The sequence below is a fragment of the Gymnoscopelus braueri genome (genome assembly GCF_963280865.1).
Source record: "Gymnoscopelus braueri genome assembly, chromosome: 4".
NCBI lineage: Eukaryota > Metazoa > Chordata > Actinopteri > Myctophiformes > Myctophidae > Gymnoscopelus > Gymnoscopelus braueri.
In genome coordinates this window covers 36,286,648-36,305,191 of record NC_137605.1, presented here as the reverse complement: position 1 = coordinate 36,305,191, position 18,544 = coordinate 36,286,648, and the positions used below count along the sequence as shown (strand labels likewise).

At 41.9% G+C, this 18,544-nt stretch overlaps 1 protein-coding gene across 2 annotated transcripts in view; it reads right to left on the bottom strand.

The window, feature by feature from the left end:
- cdkal1 (CDK5 regulatory subunit associated protein 1-like 1) overlaps window positions 1-18,544 on the bottom strand; it is a 326,254-nt gene that overhangs the window by 144,863 nt on the left and 162,847 nt on the right. For both annotated transcript variants that reach the window (XR_013933115.1, XM_080427624.1), the window contains exon 9: window positions 9,496-9,662. Coding sequence is in view for 1 of the 2 variants with exons in the window: in XM_080427624.1 (XP_080283750.1) it covers window positions 9,496-9,662 (167 nt within the window). In the remaining variant the exon portion in view is untranslated. The remainder of the gene's footprint in view (window positions 1-9,495; window positions 9,663-18,544) is intronic.

The window sequence follows — 18,544 nt, the reverse complement described above, 5'->3', positions numbered from 1 at the left end:
AGAGAGAGAGAGAGAGAGAGAGAGAGAGAGAGAGAGAGAGAGAGAGAGATTAGAGTGACATCCGTTTATCTCTTGCCCCAGAAAGGATCTATCAATCAATATAAATGAATTGTAGTGCAAGCTACTAAATGAGCTCCCAGTGTGAGAGTCACACTGTAAGACACAAAGCTGCACATTTTATAGATTTACATTCTATATCCCTTTGAATCAGTTGATCTTTTCTTTGGAAATTTGAGCTCAATTTAAAGATTATACAAATGATCCAAACTTTTCTTTACAAATTAAATGACAAAACATTAAAAGTACACCACAGTTTATTTATGTTTTGGCTGCTTTTGAGTGTAGTTTCATTCTAATGAACAAGGTGTGCTCAACTCACTAATATCAAAGTCTCTCAAAGCATCTTCTTTCGTTCCATTTCCATGCCCAGCGTAGTGACACAAACAAAAACAACGCTCCAACACAACTCACGATTGTGACTGTGAAAATATCCCTCTTAACCCATTAAAACCGGGAAAGCATCGGTGTCATTTTAGATTTTAGCGTTGGCTGTTAAAAAACCTCTGCTATTTTTGAACATTTTTGAAAAATCTTGAAAGTGTGAGAACTACTGGTTTAGAAGGCATGTGTAGAATTGGCCTCAGGTCTTAATGGGTTAAACAGGCAGGCAACTCACTCACAATTCACCGTGATAATTTAAAAGTCATTTATTCACTGCAGTAATTCAGAAGTCATAATTCAGCCGCACATCAAAATAGTTTCGCTGGGTGCATTCATTTAATGTGGAGTCCCCTCACACAATGCTACATTAGGCTTCTAATGGGAAGAGGCTCCCCGAGGCTTCATTTATATGAAAATGGTCTGAGAGAGTGTGTGTACATTTCTATGCGTGCGTGCGTGTGTGAGTGTGTGAGTGTGTGCGCAAGGTGAATTGCCCTTGTGTGCAAGCCTAAATGTGAAATCGCAAAAAGGAGAGAGAGAGAGACAGAGACAGAGGGAGGGAGAGAGAGAGAGAGAGAGAGAGAGAGAGAGAGAGAGAGAGAGACTGAGAGCGAGTGAGAGACAGAGAGAGAAGGGGAGGGAGGGAGGGGGTAGACAGAGAAAGTGAGTGAGAGAGCATGAGAAAGATGAAAAGCGAGAGATGGAAAGGGGAGAGAGTAAGATGAGTAGAGTGAGGGAGAGAGGGACAAAGAGAATGAGAGAGAGAGAGAGAGAGAGAGAGAGAGAGAGAGAGAGAGAGAGAGAGAGAGAGAGAGAGAGAGAGAGAGAGAGAGAGAGAGAGAGAGAGAGAGAGAGAGAAAGAAAGAGAACAGGGGAGAGAGAGACACACACACAGGGACAGTGTGTGTTTTGTGCATGTGTGCATGTGTGCGTCCTGGGTATGAAAATGAGCCCGTGTGTTGTGAGGATGAAGGGTACTGGTTAGTTTGTCAGACTCCCTGCTGTCCCTGGAGGTCCAGTGAACTGTGAACAGTCTCCCACTGTCTCTAGGATGGAAATGCTTCAGAAGAGGAGGGGGGGACAGATATGAAGGGAAGAAGAGAGCAGAAGGAATGGATAGAGGAGGGATGTGGGGCTTGAAGAAATGGAAATTAAAAAAACAATAAGGTTTGACTGTAAAAAACTAAAACAGAATACAAGTGGGCAGATGAAAGTCAAAACATGAATGAGCAACAAATAAAATGTGGAAATGTGTTTTAACAAGCATGAAAGCTTGACTTATTTAAGGGAACATTTCAGTATTCAGGCCCTCAAATCTTAACCACTTAATACTTTCTTCATGTATACTTTGACAAATCTGATCTACAAGGTCACCAAACCCTTGCCATGGGGGGGGGGGGACAAACAAACAAAATACGCCAAATTATGAATCCGACCCTTCTGATGTGCTTTGTCACAACATCGCACCAGTAGACAACAGATACTGTAGCAGTGGAGAAAGCCTGAATAGCAGTTGATAAATGTGCAGAGACATCGTGAGGTGGATGTTAAATGGACATCTGCTGTTCCGTTCATCTGGATGAGACCGATGGAAGGAGGAGGACGTTGGGCTGTTTTCACACCCCAATTCCCACTGGTCCGAGTCCGGTGCATTCAATACACACATGGAAAACGCATAATCATAAGACCCACGTTGATGCTCTTGACAGTTGCTTAGCAATTTGATGGGTGAATGAAACGGGGCAGAGGGAGAGTGATAAAGGGTGGGTGAGGGGGAGAGAGAGAGGGAGGGGGAGAAAGTGAGACTGTGGGAAAGAGGTAACTCTGAGTTGCTTCTCATGTCAAGTCCTTCAATGTCTCACACTGAGTCATCCACTTACAGTCCATAGCTAAAAGCTAAGAATAACTGCATACTTTTCATCACTCTTCTCTTTCATTATATCAACCACTCATTTTACTTGTCACCATTTAATCCCCTCAATTACCTCAAATTCCACCTAAAAATATCTTACATGAATACAAAGGAAACGGGCACAAATTTGGTAAGAATGCGAAACAAAAGTTCATTTAGTGTTTCTGTTTTGCTTCTGAAAAGTATTTTTACCCACAATTTCCCTACAAAATTGGCTTCCATAATTTGGTAGTTTTTGGAATTGTTTTAAATTATATATGGGTTTTTTGGGAGGCTCAACCCTCCCTCATTTATGGGAATGTGAAGAAGTTCCCCTTTGATTCTACAGGACATATTTGCCCATATAAATCACTGTTATAACTTATAACTAAGTATTGTCTTATTTTTCTTTTCTTTTTTGTTTTTTCACTAAGAACCAGGAGATAACGTGATCCGAAGATTTACTGATCCATTCACTTCCTGGTTAACTTATTACTTAACCCATTTAGACCTGAGGCTGATTCTAAAAACGCCTTCTAAATCCTGACTATTAATCCTGATTATTATCTCAGGTACTTTGTTATTATCTCAGGTACTTTGTAAATATGTAGATAACTTGGCTGGCCTTCTGTTGTTCTGTTGTTCTCTTGTTTTGATCTCCTTCCCACTTGCCCCCCACCCCTCTTCTTCTCCCCCCCCCCTCTTCTTTCTATGGAATTAACGTTGCGTTGGGAATGATGTACAAAAACGAATTTCACCCACTTTTTTACCTTGTAAACCTGTGATGTGACAATAAAACTGATCCTGACCTAAGTTTTCTGGAAAACTTCAAATATTTATTCAAAAATTACAACAAATGTATGCTGCTATATACTGTACATAGCAACAGGAACCACAAAAGGGGTTCCCGTCCAGAAAGGTATAGTTACAAAAAGGGGTTCCCGCCCAAAATGGGTTAAAAATCCTGTATCCTGTGTTTTACTATGTATTTTTGGCGAGACATGCTATTTTCAACTTGGTATAACAAGCGAACGGGAGGTCGCAATGACATGTTTTTTTCTTCACAGAAGCACAGTGAAACCCTCCGAGATTAGCAACCATCAGGGGATCGATCATACTGGAGATAAATATTATGTGACTACTTGAAAAATTAAGATGATCGAAAAAAATCGCTGGCAGTCAGGACTATATTTATTTATTTACTCTGGCAGTGAAAGAGTTAACACGTGCAAGACCAGTCAATGTCAGATGCCAGAGAACAAACTGATTTAAATACAACTTCAATAAAAAAGACGAATGTATGTTTGAGCTGTTGCATTCAAACAAGCTTCATTCACTGTGTTGTTCTGTGTGCATTGCAGTCACAGTGCTAACAACTTGTGTTCTGCTCTGGCATTTGGGATTGTTTTGTCTTAAACTTTTGGGGCGAATCTCATTCCTACTCCTCAAAAAGCTGAACTGTATGACATCATGACTAAACATCTCTGAATTGTTCTTTTAGCGTGGATTTTCTTCTGGAAAAGCGGCCAGCTCAAAAACAAAAGTGACGTAAGTGAGCGAAGAAAAATGGTCAGCAAGAGAGAAGAATAGAAAAGTAAGCAGCAACTGTTAAAGACATTTTTCCCTTAACCTCTTGAAATGGGACCATTAAAGGCACAATGCAATCAACTAAAATGTCAAAGACAAGTGGCCCATGAGAGGTGATTGGGCCTATAACTGCTCCAATCAGCAAATGGAGCTATGAAACTGTCTGGATCCATCAAAGAAAGGGGAAAAAAACAGGTGTACAGTATGTTGGAAGGAAGAGTGTGTGTGTGTGTGTGTGTGTGTGTGTGTGTGTGTGTGTGTGTGTGTGTGTGTGTGTGTGTGTGTGTGTGTGTGTGTGTGTGTGTGTGTGTGTGTGTGTGTGTGTGCATGTGTAGGTTTGTATGTGTGAGACATAGAGAGTTAGAAAGAGGAAGAGCTTCAGAAAGTGTGAAGACAGACAAATAATGTGCACGTGTGAAAGTATAGACAGATTTGTGTATGTGGGTGCGGCGCGTACTGTGTGTATGTGTGTGTGTGTGTGTGTGTGTCTGTGTGTGTGTGTGTGTGTGTGTGTGTGTGTGTGTGTGTGTGTGTGTGTGTGTGTGTGTGTGTGTGTGTGTGCGCGCGTGTGTGCACGCGCGCATGTATCTCTGTCAAGTGTGATCTTTAAGGCAAAAGCTGGAGAAAAAAATATGTGTCCTTTTCAGCTCCAATCACAGCCATTCATTGTGACTCTCTCACATTTTAAGGACGGTTGATGCTCTGAAGGGAAGTGAGCAGGAAGGCACTTGGCCTTTAGAAACTATGACGCTACCACCGTGGCCTTCAGCCTTATCATAATATGGCTGCTGTTTGCAACAACTGCAGCAGCACCACCGTTATTCGAGAAGAATGGAACGAAGCAAAAAGCGAAAAAAGGTGAAGAAAGAGGTAGGGTGAGAAGGAGAAGAGGAAAATAGAAGGATGGTGGGGGAAATAAAATGAAGAGAACATTCAAATACGGACAAAGTTAATAGATGTTTCCACTTTGAGGGGGTGGTGGTGGGGGTGGGGGGTTAAGAAGGACAGATTAAGAGAAGGAGGCAATGATAACTTAAGGAAGACCCCCCCCCACCTCCACTCTTATGTAGGTTAATTGACTAAAGAATTAAAAGGAGAATATATGATTTAATTGTTAAAACACATGGGTTTGAACAATAAGAGGGGACAGTGGCATATGGATGAATACTTTCAATGCATACATACACATACACACACACACACACACACACACACACACACACACACACACACACACACGTGAAAGAGGAATAGAAAAGCCAGTGTGTCGTCCTAGTATATTTCTAATTATCAGTTAATTGTTATTCCCTATCATTAGGAAGGGTGGGTTTTTAATTGTAACGTAGCCGAGCAGAAAGCCAACCTATACGTGTGGGGGGACAATTAGCCACCTCCATTAACCCCTGGTTAATTACAACCTCCATCGCTGCTTCCCATAGCACAGGTTTTTTTTTCTTCTTAACTCTCTTTTACCCCCTCTATTCTTTCCCCAGGCCTTTATCCCCATTTCATTTAATAGTTCTGTCCTCCTTTCATCTATCTATTCCTCTCTCTCTATTGTTCAGTTCATGTCATGTCTTCATTTAAATGTGTTGTTGCTTTTTTTTTGTCCATCTCCCCACTTTACTGCTGTGCCCTCCTTTCCTGAGTGGAGTGTTCTATCCCTAAGGTTATCCATGCAAGAGTTTCTTGCTGCCGTTGTATCCCCATTGTCTTTCCCTGGGAGATGCCACCAGGAAGATGAGAAAACAATTAAGACAGTCAACTCCCATTAGAGATAAGTGGGAGGAAGGAGGCACAAAAACCCTGAAACCAGAAAAAAACATTTACAAATGAACGCAAAAGGGTCCATTTGTACAGTATGAGAGTTAAATAAACACTCAGGATTGTGTATATATATTTGATCTATTTTTTTGTTTCTCCCCTCTTCTTCCTACGCTCTTCCTACTCTTAACCGCTTGAGCCCTAGCATCCCTATTCCAGGCATGTCACAATAGGCGGACATTCTGTGAAAATAACTGATATACAAGCTCACAATGCCGGGCAATGGCTGATTTAGGGCACAGTCACACATACGTGTCACAATTGTCAGTGTCGACACGCCGTTCACTTCTATTGCATGGGAACGGAGGCGTGGTGCGTTCGGTTGCAGCCAGTCGATCGCGTTAAGCGTCTGGAGTTGGTGAACTCATGAACGAAGCGTGTCATTGACCCCACAAAGTTCTTTCCAAACGCTCCAACGTAAGTCAAACGAACAACACACCAGAAAACCGTACACTGCCCACTATCAGCAAGACAACATGCGTAATTGATGTGTTCAACGCCTCGGTATGTGTTGGCTACTCTCCCGTAGATGCGCATGCGTGACTATACCTTTATCCTGTGACCTGTGTGCATCGGGATGCATGACAGGTGTGTGTCATCACAGGCAGCTCAGAGCCTAATTAGTTTGTCTCAGGCCAAGTGTGACTCCTTAAATCAGACATTACCCTGTGATTGGTGTAGCAGCGTCAGCTAGTTTGCTGTGATTGGTCTACTTTTGATACATACTGAACACAAACATACAGTACCATTCAGACCAACCCCGTTTAAAAAAGTTGTGGTGAAACCTTGTTTGTGTGAAGAACAAAGTAAACAAAAGGAAGGGGCACACGATAGTACTAGTGTGTGACGGTGCTGACCACATGCATAAAACAATATTAAAAGAAGAGGTTGCACGCCATGAACACATCTGTTGTGCGGAGCAAACCAACATTGAGGTCTGGGTTTCAAATTATGAAGAAACCCCATAGAAGACCTCAGCGGTCGAAGCGTTGGTTTGCTCTGTACAATAGATGTATATAATACAGCACCGTGGCTATGAGCCGTGCAACCTCTTCTCTTGATGGTAATTATTGGTGACGTAAACTTGGATAGCTAAAGATTGGACAGGGAGGCCATGCTGTTATTATACTATGTCTTGTTTTCTCCTTTCTTTCACTCAAGGATGATAAGATCTTCTCTTTTTCTCCATTTCCTTCAGTTTGTCCACATCTATTCTCTTCCACACCTTCACTACTAGCCCCCCGTTACAGATCGAGAAACAAAGTACAAATCACAAAATCCCTCAGCTTGTGTGATAGCTTACTGCATAAATTACAGTAGAACAGTGGTTCTAAAAGTGGGGCCCAGGGACCCCCAGGGGTCCTTGAGGGGTTTCCAGGGGGTCCCCAGCTAAATTAGTTAATACAGAATCAGGATCAGTTTAACCACTTCAACTCTATATAATGAAGAATCTAGGTGGGTCTTATTTTTTACTGACATTTCGCTGCTTGTACTTTTATTTTCAGTCAGTGACAAACAAAACCTTCTTGATTCTTATTACATCGGCTACTTGAAAATAACCAATCTACAAGCTCACAACATGTCGCGATATGGCCAAATAATGTAGGGGTACTTGACATGAAAAGGTTTGAGTACCACTGAATTAGAAAGCCCTCACAACTCAACATTTAACTGTCTGTGAATAGATGAGATTTATTTCAGGTTCAAATCATATAGGTTGGAAAGTGAATTACCCATTTCATACATTGTATTCCCTTCATACAACCTATTTCAGTCTATTAATTCTTTCATTTATTTATTTTTTACCAAACTCTTACCCCCCCTTTCTTTTTCAATCATTCCTTCTTTGTTCCAGCCCTTTCCTCATCTTCCTCTCGTCTCCTGCATGCAGATGTATTGTCTCTGTGAGTGGTTAAGCCCGAGTTATACTTGGTTGCGTGACATGTCATGCACCGAAAATAGCCGATCTACAAGCTCACAACCCATCGTACTGCAACGCCTTGTGAACTTGTACATCAGCTATTTTCGGTGCGCGACACTGGCACACAACTAAGTATAAATCACCCGTTACTAACTACACCCACTATATATATCTGTGGTGGAGTCCTGAGTCACTCCAATGTTGTCACTAAATGTATTGATTAGACCGTGGAAAACAGATTGACAGAGAGAGAGAGAGAGAGATAGAGAGAGAGAGGACAAAGAGAGTGCAATGGCATGATTGAGAATGTGTGTTAGACAGAGAAACGAACACACACACACACACACACACACACACACACACACACACACACACACACACACACACACACACACACACACACACACACACACACACACACACACACACACACACACAAGCAGACAGACAGAGGCAGACAGACAGAGAAAGCGTAGGCTACTGTAACAATGTCCATTGTTCAATTAGGGAGAGAGATAACAGCTGATAATATGGTGTTACTAAAGAGGACACAATGGTCTTTAATTGACTCATTAGGTAGAACAGAGAATGAAGCGAGCTAATGAATGGGCTATGAGCCCTGTAAGGTAATAACAGCTAAACTGCTTGGTAAGCAAACTGGAAAGGCCGTTTGGTCAATTCATTTTGTCTCAATAAATGCAGGGGCAGCAATTTTACCTGCTAACTAGCAGTAGTAGTGTTGGGGGAGGGGTGGTGGGGCTAATGGAGAGGATAAAGAGATGATTGTACACTAGACTGAGTAGACTTGTGGTCAAAATCATTCAGGCAAATCTCCATATTCATTATGACATCTATAAAGAGAGACTCCGCATTTATAATTTGGAACTGAAAAATGCAAGGCAGTCATTCTTCTCTGACATCATTGCTAAAAACAGGAACAATCCACGCGCTTTGTTTGCGACTGTCGACAGGCTAACAAACCCTGCTGTGTCTGTAGACTCTGAACATTTATCCACCAGAGCCTGCAATGAATTTGCCTCCTCCTTCACTGACACAATTAAAAACATTAGACAAGCAGTTAGAGTCTCCATATCGGGTACAGGCTACAGTATGTGTGTCCACTTCAAACTAATTCAAATACCATGACACAATTTAATCAGATAAATCACGAAAACTTGGAAGACATCATACAGCATCTGAAATCCTCCTCCTGTTGCTTTGATATTCTTCCAACAGGCCTTCAAAAAAAATATTTCAAATTGCATGGCCTCAGGTCTTATACAAATTGTCAACACATCTCTTCAATCAGGTTGCTTCCCACACACCTACCATAGTTATGCAGACGATATACAAATCTACATAATCGTACCACCAGAGGACTATGGTCCAAAACGTGTCCATGCATTCATCTTCAGTAGACTTAACTACTGTAACGGTGTATTTACAGGTCAGACGACTGCAGTTGATTCAGAACGCTGATACGTATATATTTGCATCTTTTGTTGTATGCGTCCTAATGCCATTGTATAATTGTGTTTCCTTTGCTTGATGTTCTGTGTAAAGCACATTGAATTGCCTGGTTGTTGAAAGTGCTGTACAAATAAAATGGCCTTGCCCCTTCCTGGATTGTGTTATGGATCATTTCTATTGGTACACGGCATAAATAACCGTAAAGTGGAGGAGTCTCCAGAGAATGGCCATTCTGTGTGTGAGTGTGTGTGTGTGTGTGTGTGTGTGTGTGTGTGTGTGTGTGTGTGTGTGTGTGTGTGTGTGTGTGTGTGTGAACAATATAATGTAAATGCATGGATGTGCACATATGCAGCGTGTCTACCTGGAGGTGTTCCAGTATATATGGAGGGTTGGTCATGCCCAGGCGCAGCATCGCTCCTTCAGGGATCACTTCCACCAGTTTCCACAGCAGGGTGGGCAGGTCTGTCCCTATGTCTCTACCATACGCCCCTGTGTCTTCACTGGTTAACCAGATCTCACACACTCCCTCTGTATGGAGAGGGAGAGAGGGAGAGAGGGAGAGAGGGAGAGACGGAGACAGAGACAGAGAGAGAGACAGAGAGAGAGAGAGAGAGAAATTTGAAGTAATAGGGGCAAAGAAAAAAGGACAAAAGACAAAACATGGTTAGAAGTCTAACCATTTGAAAATCTGTTGTGTGTGAGATTTGCTGTTGTCAGCATGTGTGGCTGGTGTTTTGGGGGAAAAGGACCGAAAGCATGATTAATGGCATTACTATTTCAATAGAGCAAATAATACAGTGCATACAGTACACTTCAATAGGGGAGTTGAATAGACGTGGATTGTACAGTCCAGAGGAACAAGTCAAACATTGCAAATCCTTTACTGTACACAAGAACAACTAATAATTAATGTGTGGCTGGTCATAATTTATGAAATATGGAAGCACATATACAATAGAGGCCATAACATAAAACACCCTAGAGGTCATTCTTTACCTCATGAATCATAAATGAAACAGTACAGTACTGTATAGCAAACTGCCCTTACAGGTTATCAACCTTACATCAGCAGACTAAAGGTCCTTGCACCCGGGGGTGTTGTGTGTGTGTGTGTGTGTGTGTGTGTGTGTGTGTGTGTGTGTGTGTGTGTGTGTGTGTGTGTGTGTGTGTGTGTGTGTGTGTGTGTGTGTGTGTGTGTGTGTGTGTGTGTGTGTGTGTGTGTGTGTGTGTGTGTGTGTGTGTGTGTGTGTGTGCGTGCGTGCGTGTGTGTGTACTGTACTGTACTGTACTGTACGCACATGTGTGTAATTGGCCCAAATTGTTTTCTTTTTCTTTTTTCAAACTGTTGTATGAGTACTACAGCCACACAGAAATGTGAATATTACGTGGCAATAAAGCAATACTATTTTTTTGTTGGAGGGAGTATAGATGAAGCCCGGGACTTCCAGTGTTGAAGGTCACACGCTTCAACTGGATGTTAAATTAAGTCCACGCTCAGTCCCAGAGACTAATGATCTAACCATCATTCGGTTGGGAGACTAGAAATGGTTGACTGACTGCTTTAGCTAATATTAAATCAGTGTAAGAAGGCGGCACACAGGCCCGTGCACGGCAACAGACACACATGCATACTATATGCACACACAGAAGCACACAACTACAACACACAGATGCACACACGCACACACACAGACACACACACACACAAGTGACCATAAACACAGTGATCATTATCATTAGCTCTGCACAGACAGACCAACAGACGCTTGTGGTCATTCAGCGAGATGAGATTAAAGATCAGCACAATTACGAGAGGCAGTGTTTAAAAAATGTGCTTGTGTGCTTGTGCTGTGTTCATGAGCGTGTGTGTGTGTGTGTGTGTGTGTGTGTGTGTGTGTGTGTGTGTGTGTGTGTGTGTGTGTGTGTGTGTGTGTGTGTGTGTGTGTGTGTGTGTGTGTGTGTGTGTGTGTGTGTTTAGGTGCAGCCTATACGTGTCAGTAGATTAAAGATGATGATGATACAGTAATTGTCGAGAGTTAGAATTTAAAAAGCTCATTATCATTAGTATTAAGCTATGTTAATGATTGCTGCAGCTGACCACATCTAACACCACCACATCCTTCTCATTATGCATCATCAACTCTAAAGGTTGACATGCACTGTGGAAGTAATGTGTACGTGACTTTTTGTATCCAAGTAAAATAAACCATGTTTCAGTTTGGTATAATATTAGAAATATTTAAAGAATGTGCATGCATGGTTATTTCCTTTGCGAATGTAATTTACTAAAATGAAAACAACCAAAAACACAATTTGTTTCCAATACATTCATGTTCTCCTGTATTTTTCTCACAATTCAGTGTCTCCGTTTACATTCCTGAACCCCCCAAAAAATTGAGGTCATTATCAATTTCTCAAGTATTGAAAATGTATTTGGGTATTGCATATTTGTCTTATGCCCCTCTGTTGTCTGCCTTTCTATCCATTATCTCCCGTCATGTGCCACCCGAATCATTCAGTCATTCTCATCCATCCTGGTATCTGTTTGCTTGACGCTTCTTTTTCTTAGGAGAGGGACAAGGTAAGTTTGTGCTGCACAAAGAATAGGTAATTGTTATTAGAAAATGTGTAAATTACACAGTAAAATACACAATGTTAGTTTAACTCGTAGTGTAAAAAAATTGGGGCGTCATCTCCAGCACTTTGATTTTGGCATAGGCAGAGAAGTCAGAATTGTTGTTAATTTTGCATTAACTATCAACTCTAACATGTCAAGCCCTCTTCCATTTCACCATTGTAAGCTTGTGCCACTTCCCCTTGAGCCACTGGTCTAGCCAGATAAGGGGACACAACACCTGTGTGGAATTATTGATAACACAAGAAGTGAACAGCCTGAGGGTATGTGGAGACAACACATTCCCATGATAGTCAGCTCTCCAAGTATGTGTGCCAAGGCCTGATGCGTCCATGCATTCTCTGTGTCCCTGGAGTGGGTGTTTTTTTTCTCCTTTCCTACACCCACCACACCTTTCCCATCGTATACTACGTCACGCAGCCTTGTCACAGAACATTGACTCAGGGTTCAGCTGACAAACAGCTATCGGCTATCACTGCAGGGCCAGGGTGAGTGGGCTTACGTCATTTCCTCCCAAAACATAATTGCTGTCATTCCTGTGACATTGTTTTGCCGAGACAGAGTGAGCTGGACGGTGCATTGTCTTAACCCATTGATACCTGGAACGCATCTGTGTCACTTTAGATTTCTTTAGGCTATTCAAAAATAGCAGATATACAAGCTCATAGCGCGGCACCGAGTGCCGCGCTATGAACTTGTAGATCTGCTATTTTTGAAAAATCGAGGAAAATAAAATTGGGTTTTTTTTCTCAATTTTTTTTTAGGATTTAGAAGACATTTCTAGAATCTTCTCAGGTCTTAATGGGTTAAATGGCGGAGCAGCTCTTACTGAATCCCCATGTTATGAGATGTGTTGAAATGGGCCTGGCGGTGGTGGTCTCTGCTTGGCTGTGCTGTGGAAAAGTGTCCGTTGTTTACAGAGAAGCCCAGACAAACTCAGTAACCTGCCCAGTTTAGTTTGCCTCCCCTCCCAGCATGCGGATAGTGTTATTGTTAGCCACAGAAACAGAGATGGAGGTTAGACCTTCAGGAAATGTTACCATGACCCCAAACCCCCCTTCTCTCGCTACCCTACCTGCTCCAATACACAGAATCCAGCTGCTTCCTCTGATTACCATGCCTGTATAGTTGAGGGGTTGTGGAATGGGCTGAAGAATGCTTACGCGTGTGTGTGTGTGGGGGGGGGGGGGGGGCTTTCAGATTCCTAGTCTAGTATGGTCTTCGTGTTCAGTTGCATTAGCAAGCGTGCCTTATTAGATCAGTGTCAATTACTCACAGGACATAGCGACATACAACAAAGCCAAGATTTGAACCCATAACATCACTGATCCATTTAGCCATCACACTGTCATCCTTATTGTTGTCAGCACATGTTGACAAATTCTTTCCAAGCTGCAGTCATCCAGGTGAGAGCCAGAGGGGTCATGGTAATAACATTAACCATCCAATAATTATTCCAAGTGTTCCATTCGTGCGCCAGCGTTCGACATACCGGTAATTCATTATCCTGGTCCCTAGGTTACAGCTTTGTCATTCAGCATCTAGCAAACACACATGCAGTTTTCTAGATCAGTTGTTTTCAAGCTGTTTGTGCCCCAGACACACCAAAGGGCAAGTAAAAATCTGAAGGCACACCTGTATTCATAGCAAAAATAGCTGAGCTACAATCTAATAACTGTGAACTTGTTGATCCGTTTTGAACTGTGTAACATTAATGTTAGTAGTCTATTTGGGGATGCCTCTCATAGCTCTGTTGTCATTACAGCATCTGTCTATACGGAATTAATGCTCAAAAAGGAATGCTGCAGGGTCCTAGCGACCGAGTATATTTTGAAACGTACTGTAACAACAAGTTGACAGAAACGGTATTCATTAACATTAAAATACATAAATTAATACATTTATGTTACATTCTTTACAATGATGTGTTGTGGCAGACACTCGCAAATAAAAACTGTTTAGAAAAGCAAAAAAATATTGAATAACACAATTATGTGGAATGGTTATTGTGAAAAATATACCAGTGAAAGATTATATCAAAAATAACCTTTGTTTAATTGAAAACGCTACACAGTATGACTTAAAAAGTCCAAAATAGGGACACCAGGATGAAAGTGTAATAAATATATATTTCCTTAGGGTACAGAATGTTCCTCTGTATTGGGTTACGAGAGCAGACAAAGTACTGATATAGTAAACAAACAAATATTCATAACTTTTTGTATAGTTGTATATATTGCAGCATTGTTAATTGTGTTGACCAAGACTAAAAGTATTTTGATATTTAGTCGACTAAGACTAAACAATTTCAGAAGACTAAAATAGGACTAAAACTAAATGGTGTGTTATTCGAAAGACAAAATCAGAATTTGCTGTAAAAAAATAACACTGCATTGCAATAATAATGTTTGGTTATCACAAAATCCCAAGGCACACCTGGACTGGTCTCATGGCACACCGTTTGGGAGCCACTGCTCTATTCACCCCGTTAGCATCACTCACCTACGTCTCACAGGAGGCACACACACACACATATCTGTTTGGCACAGAGCGATGTGACGATGTTGGGTCAAAAGCTCAAACTCTGTAGTCTCTAATCCTCCATCTGGCCTACTGTTCCCCTTAACCCATTGACTGCCAGAGTAAAAACATCGCCAGCGCTTCCGAGCGTATTCACTAACCTTTGAAAAATCATAGAATATTCTTCTTCACAACAATCCACCCACCGATCGCTTTAAAAGACGTAATGGGGGTCTCGTAGAATCGGAGAAAAAAAATTTTGTCACCGGGATAATCAATTCCATAGTTATGGGCAGTTGAATGTGGCTTGTTTTCGCCAAAAAGCAACAGAAGGCAGAGGAAATTATAAATTATAAATCCTATAATACTAAACGAAACCAGCTTCATTTTGTTGTGATCACGTTATCTTTGGCTGTGCTCTTCATCATCATCAGCATAATGATTCAAAGGCTGCGGAACAGCGCCCTCTAGCGCAAACCACTGAAAACACCAAATGACGAGTGAGCTTGTGATTGGCGATGTGAGCCTTGGGTGGAATGACGAGTATACTCGTCAATGACAGTCAATGAGTTAATATACAAACACACACACACAACACACCAATAAAGCATATGGACGTCTGGAAACAGGTCCCCTGGAGGTGTTTTGTGCTATCCTTTTAGCATAAATGTCTGACTGTACCACGTGCTGTTTACATTTCTGTCTAATAAAGTATTCAATCAATCAATCAATCAAAAGCAATGTCCAAAACCGTTACTTTTCAGGAAATTATTTTCATTGGTTAAATAGTTATAAAACCCACAGACAGACTTAACCACTTTCAACCGGGCGTCCCTATTTTGGGATTGTAGATTGTCTATTTTAGCTACTTTTGTGTGACACTGTCATATGATGACCTAAACAATAGGGTATTCATTTATAAAAAAAAACATAAAAAGATAATCTATGGAGATACAAGGTTTCTGCCCGACAGCGACCACACTTTACTGGTGTCATTATGCCTGATGTGTGTGTCCTGCATGAGGCATGCTGATGGTGTTCTTTTTTTTTTGGTGTTATTCTTGGACAGAACCTGACGGTCAAACTCCCAGCTGTTTCCTGCATCTTTGTCTCTGTTTCTCTCTTCATACATTCCCTCATCTGTCCGAACATTACTGAATACCAACACCCTGTAAGAACCTGCCCAAAACAAGGGAGGTGTCACACCCCCACCCCCCCCCACCCCACCTACCCTACCCTAATTTCCATGCCTGCCCTTTTTTCCATCTTCTCCTCTCCTCAATGTCTATACAGCTGTCTGTGTCTGAGCTGAGCCACAGTTAATGGCTGTCGGGGAAAATGTCATGCTCTCCACCCATGTTTTTAACTGCTCTGACATCAAAACTACATCACCATCAAAACGTGATATGGAAAGAGAGAGCGCACACACACGCACAGAGGTCAAAGTTAAAACAACGATGGAAGTCAATCACGCCTGATCAATGGAAACATCAATAATCCTCTCCTGTTTTGTGGTTAAAAAAGGTACACAGTAAAATCTTCAGTATTTATTTAACGGAAAAGGAGAAAGGACGGAAAATGAATGGACCCAAACGGACCCTTACGGCTAAAAATGGACCCTAAGAACCCTGACACTAGTGAGGCAAAAAAAATGCACTTTCAGTGAATGTGCCCTTGTGTGCGTGCATGCCATGCCATTTTGTCCACTAGCATTCAAACCCAGACAGAGCTGATCAAATGACTGTGAAAATCAACTCTGCGACTAACAATGTTTTCGGTCCTTTTCGTTTCTTTTTATTGCTCCACTGTGAACCGTTTCATTCCAATCCTTTGATATAATGCACTGCATTTTCAACAAAGACGTGGGCTAACAGTAGGATGCTGGACTTATAATGACATTAGCCTGAAGCATGCTGACAGAATATACCATTACGCTGTGCATATGAAACACTGACTATAGCCCCATGTCCCCCACTGCTCCTATGGAAAGAGCAGGATGAGAGGAGCGGAGGAGGAGGATGGAGGGAACAAGAGGAGAGATGAGGGCTTTGAAGTGGTTGCTTTGAAGAAGTGAGACGGAACTAATTGATTTCAGGTGATTGGGACTTTAGTAACAGTGCATGTTGGAATGAAGTAGGGATATATTGATGGGGATAAGGACTTTTTAAGTGTGTTTGCATCACTGCATTATTAATACAATAATAAGTAGTAGGGTGTTTGTGGCTAGGTAGAGTGGTCATCTGGGAACCGGAAGGTCCCTGGTTCGATCCGCAGCTCCTCATGGCTTTGTGCCAAAGTGTCCTTGAGCAAGACAACGAATGCCTACTGTAACCGAGGATCCTTTAGGCAGCTGCCCATTTCTCCCAATAGTCAGTACGGGTCTAATGCAGAGAAGCAATTCCTCCAAAGGGATCATTACAAGTTACCAATACTTGCTAAGACAAGAGAGTGACCTGACACTGGAGGTCACGGTGAGTGTCAGCAACTTCCAGTGACTCCTAATCACTTCTTTCGTGTATCGCTGACACAGGCATATGCAACGTTTTAGTGCTGTTTATACGGGGGTAATCACATACATAAACACATTGAACTGGCAGTGTTTGGTGACCATACTGAAATCAGTCACTGCAGCTCCCGATATGACAGCATGGCCCCAGTGAGGGTGAAACTCTCAGCATACCAGCGATGCTCCACTGCTTACAGAGAAAGAGAGACCCACCCGGTCTCTCTTCCTGGGCTGTGATACTGGGCTGCTTACAGAGAAAGAGAGACCTAACCAGTCTCTCTTCTTGCTCTGTGATGCTCATGGTTAGAGAGACACATCCAGTCTCTCCTCCTGCTTTGTCAGTCACCACTACAGTTTTCCATCTGACAAAGCGTCTTATGTGGAAAAGCAAGCCAACACAGTGAACAGTAGTGCATGTTGCTAAAGGCCCTGGCTTACATGTACAGTACACAGACACACCTCCCCACTAAAACACACATACACACACGCACACACACACACACACACACACACACACACACACACACATTTTACATAATCTCTGTCCCAGTGTCGTTTTCTCCAATCTGCATGATAAACAGTCTCATAACCGGGGGCAATAGTTGTTACTGTCTGTTTACAAATGCATTGATGCTAACTTTACTTCTTTGCCTTGTGTGTGTGCACATGTGTGTGCATGTGCATGCGTGTGTGTGTGTATATTTTTGTACACATGCATATGCATGGATGTACACACATTTCTGTTGAAATGCATGAACGGTTGTCTAGACCTAGGCTATAGTTTGGTGTGTGATTAGGTCTGTGCATTTGAATATATAGCCGTATGTCTGCAGGCTTCGGCCTACCCTGTACAGTTTCCATGTCCTTGTACAGTGTATGAACGTATGCAAGTGAATCCAGACCCAGGCTTTTTCTACCCTTCTTCTTCTTCTACACAAGCAGGGTTCAATGTTCCCGCTTATCTGAATCTCATCGGCATACCACAAATTCTGATTGGTTGCCGTAGGCGATGATATTCAAAAGATTACAGATTATATGCACACAGAGATTATCCTATTATGCTGCATTAACAGCCTTATTTTGCATGACACGAGTCAACGTGCTGCTAAGCATGTTATATACATGGGGCTGTTACAGTACATGCTGGCGGGCTATTATAGAGAGCTTGAGTATGTGTGTACGTATAAGCAAATCAAGATTTTTAACCCATTAAGACCGGGAACGCATCATTTTAGGATTTCTTTGGCTATTAAAAAATAGCAGATATACAAGCTCATAGAGTAGAGCGGCACCGAGTGCCGCGCTATGAGCTTGTAGATCTGCATTTTTTGAAAAATCGAGATTTCTTTTGCAAATCTTGGATTATATATTTGAAAGCGAACATTTGTAAAATATTTAGTTTCCAGGGACCCCCAGAAGCAAAGATTTGAGTTACAACTGTCTTAAAAAAAAACAATTCAAATGTTTGCTAAAATGTTCATGATTTAAAAAAAATAGCAGATCTACAAGCTCATAGCGCGGCACTCGGTGCCGTGCTATGGGCTTGTATATCTGATATTTATGAATAGCCAAAGAGATCTAAAATGACAGAGATGCGTTCCAGGATTGAATGGGTTAAGCTGATATTTGGCAGTCTTGCATATGTTCATAAACTCTGTTAGAGGCTTATATCCTGCAAGCGTATCCGAAGAAAGAGTCAAGCTAAGAGAAAATATCTCTCACAATATCTGAGGTGAGAGAATATTTATC